Here is a 7,825-nt window from a genome sequence, read left to right as displayed (position 1 = left end):
AACAATTCCTGTGCAATAACCCAGTAACTCTGCCTCTAATCAGCACCTGTTTACTGGTTTCCACTTATTATTTATTTATTCACCATTCTCTATTTCAGCGCTGTTCATACTATGTCATATTGTATATACTGTATACCAATACACCTACCTCAGGTCATAAGGTCATAGGTCTTATTTATTTTTTCCAGCATCCTTTGCACTACGCTCCATCACACTGTGTACATGTATGTGTACCTGTATATCATATCCACCTTCAACATGTACATAATGAGAATAATAGTTTACTCCTGCATCCTTTGCACTCTGATCACTGGACTATTTGTCAATATGTCTATATTGTTTTGTTCACAGTGTGTATATTAGTGTTGTCTATACTGTAGTTTGTGTCTGATTTTATTTTATAATTATTTTATTATTGTGTTATGGTATTTTTGTACGAGTAAGCACATCGTGAGCAATGTACAATCCTGAGTCGAATTCCTTGTATGTGTACACATACCTGGCAATAAAGCGGATTCTGATTCTGATGTGTCATTGCAGGAAAGGCACAGGTGGAACTCATAACATTAACAATAGCTCTGTTCTTAAGGCAATGCAGAAATGAGTCATGTGATTAGTGACACCTGTGTTTGACAAGTCAAAATGTCATGAAAAATGTAAAGACAGGTACTAAAACAGCATCTACTAGCATAGTGTATAGTTTGGATGCTCCTATCTGAAGTCTACTCAGGAGAGATGCATTCAAAATTGAATTTCAACCATTTGGAATATTTTTATGTATACAAGCCTGCGTTAAAAATAAACTAATAGCCATGACGTCATATCATCGTGTTGCTGTGAGCTTTATTTAAAAGTTATTACAAATGAATATCAACTTTGAGTTTTCCTTGCATGTAGTTTAACTGAATTCACAGACACGACAGGTCAGCATACATGAATTGTAGAGACACTAATCAACTCAACTCTGCTGTTCTACAGCTGTTTTATCTCCCAGTCGTTTGCTGAAATCTAACATTTGTTGGTGTAGGAGTGTGCTGACATGGCCCAACTGTTGTCTCCTGGTCTTCAGGTGGTTCAACATGTCATTCATAGATACCAACAGAACGCCATCGCTGCTCTGACAGTCCTGCGTTACCAACAAGTCCCCTCTCCATGCTTCCTGTAAACTCTCAAACAAGGCCTTTATGTCCTGTCTGAGCTGGTGGGTCTCCTGCCAGCATCTGTCTTTGTTCTCCCTGGCCCTGCTAACACCCTCTGTCATCTCTCTGATACGGAGATGCAGCCTGCTGTTTTCCACACTGACCTGCTCCAGTTTCACGGTATTGTCATAGATGCTCATCTCTACAGCTCTCAGCTCTGAGGCCTGCCTGTCGAGAGTATCCATGTAACTTCCCCGCAGCTCCTCCAGCTGGGCCTTCATATCCTCTCTGGGCTGAAGCAGGGAGCTGGTGTTCATCTTCAGCTCCTCAATCGACAGCTCGAGATCTTCCCTCTTCCCCCTCAGCTCGGAGACCAGCGTTTTCAACCCCTCGTGCCTGGACTGCTCTTCGTTCCACTTTTCCTCCACCTCCCTCAGCATCTCCTCTTTCTCCTCCACCTCCCTCTGTTTCTCGCCGGTGCTCCTCATGACGCTCTCGGTCTCTGCAGTGCACCGCTCGATCTCCTGACGGCGTTGGGTCTCCTGTTGGTTGTACTCCGCCTCACACTGGGTCACATGGCTCATCAGCAAGTCAGCATCAGCGCTCTTGGGCAGACTTCGCTGGAGAGTGGCCTCCTCGTGTCGAAGTTCCTGGTATCTCCGCCTGGTGTGGCTGATGTCAGAGGTCATTCTCGCCACGTGCTCGTCCTGCTTCCTCTTTGTCTCCTCCAGGAGCCTCCTTAGCCGCCTCTCCTCCTCCTCCAAATGGCTGACGTTCTTTTTCTTCTCATCCACGTTACCACACATCTCTTCCTTATTGCTCTCAAACACGCGCTTGTTGATAGTGCCGGCTTCCAGGAGTTCTCCGATCTGCTTGTCCATCTCTTTTACCTCCTTGCTGTATTTAACAATGGAGGTGATGCACTCCTCCAGCTGCAGCTTGGACCGCTCCAGCTGCTGCAAGACGTGGAAATGCTCTGCCCTTACATCGTTCTCCTCATCGCGCTGCTGCTTGAATATCTCATAGATTTGAGCCAGGGCGTCTTGATAGAGCAATCTTGATGGTCGACCCTCCTCTATTTTGCCTTCCACTGTTGCAATTTCCTCTTTAAGAAGCTGCACGGCAACCCTGAAGGCTTCAGCTAAGTCACACAGCTCCTTCTTCATCGTTTCTCGCTGTTGACTCGATTCTTTTTGCTTCTGGGTCTCCTCCTCCAACCGTTTCTCCCACTGGCACCGAGATGCTGTCAGTTTTCGTGTACTACTCTCCAGCTTGGCCACCTGAAGCATGAGCTCGCCCAGGTGCCCATGTGTTTCCTGTTTCTTGTCGTTAACGCTGTTCAGCTCTCTTCTGCGCCGCCTGATCTCGTGCTTCTGCTGCTTAATTTCCTCCTCGACCTGTTGCGCTTCTCCAGCCAGGTTGTCTTTTATCACAGTGAAGGCCTCTCTCTCCAGCGCCACGTTTTGGCGCAGTGTTTTTTTGTCCTGTTCGACAGCAGCGATGCAGGACTTCATCTCCTCTACCTGCTCCCGTGTCTGATCCAGGTGCAGCTGCAAGTCATACTTTAAGGTGATATGATCATTCAGAACAGCAATGATCTCTTCATGTTCAGCCTTCACCTGCTCTCGCTCTGGGTACAGTGCTTCATTTTGGCTGCAGATGTCGTCCTGCCACTTCACAGTGGCTTCATGGAGCTGAGAAACTGTGTTGAGCTCCATATGCAGCTGCTCTATCTCCTCGGCATTGGACGCCCGGGCTGCTGCTATGTCAGCCATGATTTCCTGGCTCATTCTTTGTCTTATGTTGTTAATTTGGTGTCTTAGCTTGCTGTTTTCTATGGTTTCCACTTCTAAATGTTCCCGAGCAGCTCGTCTGTCCCCCTCCAGCTCAGTGATGGCAGCAGTTATCTCTGTCAGATGGAGGCTGGCTTCAGGTGAGAAGCTTATTCCCTCCTCTTTCAGCTGCTTGTCCAGTTCCTTCAAATGCTCGAGAGCAACCATGACGGCCGGACAGTCCGGGACCAGACAAGAAGCCATTTGTTTTTTGATTCGTTAATTTTCTGTGTGGCTGCGGTTTGAAGTTCCGGTAGTTTCTACACCACCGATAACTCGTGAGTGGGGTCGCCATGGCAACACCTGCCCGAGAAGAAGACGCCATGCTACGGCAAGTCAGCGAGGCCAAACGGCTGTGAGCAGTGGCTAACCAAAAGCTAACCGCAGCCACGTGAAAACCAAGCAATTGCTGTCACTAGGTTGTAACTTAGCGCAAGAAAGTCAGCTAAAGCTAGAAGAAGTCGGGTGACCTTTTGTATTTGAAGCATGAAAGGAAACGTTTGTTAGAAGTCGTGCGAGAGAGCCTGTCGCGACTTCTCTTATGAAAAAGAGATATACATTTTGAAGGCTTTAGTGTTTAACTCACCTGAAATATGTAGCAGCAGTACCCGAGCAGACATTTAGGAACAACTTGTGTTTCACAGCATCTGTGTTGGAGCGAGCAACACAACTAATCATGCTCACTTGGGATGACAACTTCTTCTTCTTCTGTTCCTTTCCGGCAGACTAGGCACTGTTAGTGCATTGCTGCCTCCCACTGGTGATAGAGACAGTCTACATTAAGGCTCCTCCCGGCCTATATTTTCCAATACAGGCCTGCAGATTTTAGGAATTGAATTAGTTCCAATGCTCTCTCTTTTTGATTAGGATCAGAGTTTTCAAAGATAGTAGTTCAACTCGCAGGTCAACAGACTCCTTTCCTCAGCATATCTCGGACAGTGCATGATGATATGTTTGACCGACTCCTCCACATTCTTGACACTTGCTTGTCCCTGTGTTTCCCCACCAGAAACAGTCAACTTGCCAGCCTGCAGTGACCCAATCTTAATCGGGCCAACTTAATTTGATCCATCTGTGGCAAGTTCATTATATTATATTTTCCCTACCTAAACTTTCCCAAACAGCCTCATCAGCAGCCTCATTACCCTCGACCCCCACATGTGCTGGAACCCACAGGAAACCCACACTACACCCCCCCAGCCTCTCTAGCCTATAAACCACTGTTAAAATTTCCCTGACTAAGTCTGACCTAGCCCCATCTCTTTCTCCCGCCATCCAAGCCAGACAATGAATCAGAGCAAATAACGGCTTTCTCACTCTTTCTAAACACTTTGCTAGCAAAGAGACTGTAGGGAGAGCTGCCGATCCATATGCAAGAGACCCGTAATCAAAAACTGATCTTATCATAGCTTTATAAATCATCAGCATAAGCTTCCTGTCTGCAGGTCCCCAGGAACATCCAGCCAAACACCTCATAATATTGATAACCTTTCCACACTTATTTACCATTCTACCTACATGTTCTTTATACGTTAACTTTTTGTCCATCCAGACACCAAGAAACTTGAAGACCCTAACTCTCTCAAGAGGTTCCCCATACAACTTAAGACTTAAGTCTATGATCCTCTTCCTGCCCAAAACCATATACTTTGTTTTTGTCAATGATAACCTAAAGCCCCACTTCTCACTTCAAGCCTGCACCTTGTCCAAAGCCCACAGCATCTGTTTAAATAAATGCCCAGTATTACGGCCTCTTTTCAACATTGCTCCATCATCTACGAACAGAGATCCCTGAAATCCACTCCCTACCTCATCGAACATTTTATTGACCATTATATTGAACAGGACTGGACTGATGACGCTACCCTGTGGAGTCCCATTATTTACAATCACAGGGTCAGAAAAGCTCCCTCCCACTCTTACCTGGATACTCCATAGCCTTAGAAAGTCCTTAATCCAATTAATCATTCTACCCTGAATCCCTGCATCATACAGCTTAATGGCTACTCCTTCTTTCCACAACATATCTTAAGCCTTTTCTATATCAAAAAAGATTTTACAAGGGCTTTCTTGATATTGTCATCCAACACTAAAACTGAGTCCATAGTTCCACGACCAAGTCTGAAGCCATTGTGACAAGTGGAGAAAAAAACTTTCTTTTCTAATCTATATACCAATCTGTCAGTAACCATCCTTTCCACAATCTTACAAATGACAGCTGTGAGTGCAATTGGCCTATATGATCCATGGCTTTCAGCTTCCTTACCGGGTTTTAAAATTGGCACAATAACTGCATGTTTCCATTCAGCTGGAATCGATCCTTCCTCCCACACTGTGTTAATCAATGCCAGCACCTCCTCCACTGCAAAGTCATCCATATGCTGAAAGATCTGATATCCTACTCTCAGGAGTAGTGTGTCGCCCTCGTCTTATTGCCCTCTTTAGTTCATGCATGGAAAAGAACATATTGATTACATCACTATTGTCGTTATTCCTATCAAGTTTGTGCCCTTCAACTCAAGCATTAGCTCCCTCCTAATCAAACCTTCTCTACTAACATTCCTCTCCCTGTGCACTTGCTGGAAACTCCTAACCAACAGATCAGCCTTGTCCTTATTACTTACCACTTCACTACTCCCTTCTACCAAAACAGGAATAGAGAAACCTCTATTAATTCAAACCATTCGATGAATCATATTCCAAACCTGTTTAAAAGTAGTCTCAGAACCTAAAGTACCACAGAACTTCTGCCAACTCTCTCTCTTCGCACACTTTATAACCTTTCCAGCCTCAGCTCGCCGTTTCTTGAAGCTGCCTATAAGCTCTATTTCGAACCTTCACAGCCTCATCACAAGCCTGGTTCCACCACGGCACTACTTTTTTCTCTTCCCTGTCACCCTTAATTGTTATGGCTTTTTCTGCTGCTTTCCTCACAACTTCACAAAAAGAATTACTCCACTCATCAGCGCTACCTTGGCTAAATACATCTCCTAAGCTTGCTACCAACTGTTCTCTGAATTTATCCCAATCTGCTTTTAGAAAATTAAACCTCCTCAACGCTCTCTCCTTCTCCACCTGTAAAACACTGCCAAATAGGGAAGTGATCACTCCCTAAGGTGTTAAGTTCTATAGGATACCAACTCCCACACCTAGCAAGTTCACCTACGCAAGCTACAGACGCAAATCAATACATGACAAGCTGCCACTATTCACTTGAAACCTAGTTGGTCTTCCGTCATTTAACAACACCAAATTATATTTATCTATAAAGTCTTCTATTAAAGCCCCATTTCCACCTCTGATTCTACTGCCCCAAAGAGGATTGTGAGCATTAAAATCTCCTGTCCACACCACTGGAGGTCTCACCTGATTATTTCATCTAAATGATCTATTTCTAGCTGTATACAAGGGTTATAGAAATTAATCAATGAAAACCTACCTGCTGAGCACCATACCTCAATTGCTACACATTCAAGTCCTTAGGTTACATTTACTTGTTTATCCTGAACACCCTTTTTTAACAAAAATTGCACACCCTCCTCCAGATGTATTTCTGTCCTTTACCCTGCAGGTAATCCAGATTGGATTTACATTTATTTAAATCAAACATATAATTAGTAGTTCATTCCCATTGCAAAAAAAATAAATCCTTTTGGGACATAATATCTTTCTGACATTTTAATATTTAGACTTTTGTTAACAACAGGACCTGGCAACCCTGACTTGTCACATTGTGTTGACATTCATCCGCGTAGAAAGTAACGAAATGCCTGTCGTCCATCCATCCATCGTCAACTGCTTATCCTGCGTACATAGTCGCATCATACATGGTCGCATCATACAAATGTGTTTTGTAATTCACAGTCATGATCAAATTAGTTTGAGTCCATTGCATTTTTCACCTATAGGGAGTTCTTATCATCATTAACATGATAATTTGGCATGTGTTTAAAATAGTAAATTTAAATAATTAGAAGTAATTTGTGTGGAGTGTAGTTGGATAGAGACGTTTGTGTTTGTTTGACAAACTTACAAACGGTGGATTTCGGTGGATTGTACATAAACTGATCTGGACTAAGGATGGCAGGGAATAGTGATTGTGTATGGATGTAAATTACTGGACTAAAGTACCGAAAAAATAAATGAGTTAGGAATTATAGTAGTAGGCCTAGGTGATAGTAGTAGTATGAGAGAGGAAGCTAGGGTGGTGAAGAATGGGAGGAGAAAAGATTGATGGTTTATTATTGTTGCTGGATTTCCAAAAGAGGGTGTTGCCTTATAAAGTGACAGTGGGATAAGTTACAATGTAAGAACATATGTCCCAGCTGGGGGTAAAGTCAAACAAAAGTGTGTAAGGTGTGATGGGGAACATGAATATGTGAAATGTGAGAACAGGGCAGAGATGAAATGTAATTGTGGAGGTGCATATAATGTGGCCCATGGTCATTGGAGGAAAAGGGCAGTAGTGAAGCAGATTGAGTGAACATAGATTTATCTTATGCAGAAGCAGCAATGTTGGTGGTGGAGTCTAAAAAGAACAATCAATTCAACAACTTGTGACAAAAATTCAAATGGGAAATGGAAATTTATTATATTTGTGTATTTCATGGCTGAAGTAATGAAACGCACACTTCAAGCAAGGGTTTGGGAATTCAAGGATATGTGTGCATAAGAAGGGATAGAGGAGGGGTAGTGCTACTCTTGTTTGACAAGGTGTTTAGAAAAAAAGAAAAGGGGAAAGATATGGATAAGTTAAAGTTTGGTTAGGGGATGGTAGTCTTGTTGTGGTTGATTTACATAATCCACTTCAGAGGTGATTTTTTTGCCCATAGTACTCTTTGGGGAAGGGATAGG

General features: G+C 43.6%; 2 protein-coding genes across 6 annotated transcripts in view; both read right to left on the bottom strand.

The window, feature by feature from the left end:
• Positions 1 to 3,712, bottom strand: part of LOC123969293 (nocturnin-like) — a 17,715-nt gene extending 14,003 nt beyond the window's left edge. For all 5 annotated transcript variants that reach the window (XM_046046549.1, XM_046046552.1, XM_046046554.1 and 2 more), the window contains exon 1: positions 3,558 to 3,712. The gene's annotated coding sequence lies outside the window, so the exon portion shown is untranslated. The remainder of the gene's footprint in view (positions 1 to 3,557) is intronic.
• LOC123969290 (coiled-coil domain-containing protein 175-like) lies at positions 824 to 3,271 on the bottom strand. The gene has a single exon (XM_046046542.1). It carries the CDS (start codon positions 3,173 to 3,175, stop codon positions 959 to 961), a length of 2,217 nt encoding a protein of 738 aa, XP_045902498.1. The 5' UTR covers positions 3,176 to 3,271; the 3' UTR covers positions 824 to 958.
• Positions 3,713 to 7,825: the final 4,113 nt, after the last annotated feature.

The sequence above is a fragment of the Micropterus dolomieu genome, linkage group LG04 (genome assembly GCF_021292245.1).
Source record: "Micropterus dolomieu isolate WLL.071019.BEF.003 ecotype Adirondacks linkage group LG04, ASM2129224v1, whole genome shotgun sequence".
NCBI lineage: Eukaryota > Metazoa > Chordata > Actinopteri > Centrarchiformes > Centrarchidae > Micropterus > Micropterus dolomieu.
This window is presented reverse-complemented; position numbering and strand designations above follow the sequence as displayed.

Bases quoted from the DNA above. Each gene is read 5' to 3' on its own strand.
- LOC123969290 (XM_046046542.1), bottom strand. From the start codon at position 3,175: ATGGCTTCTTGTCTGGTCCCGGACTGTCCGGCCGTCATGGTTGCTCTC.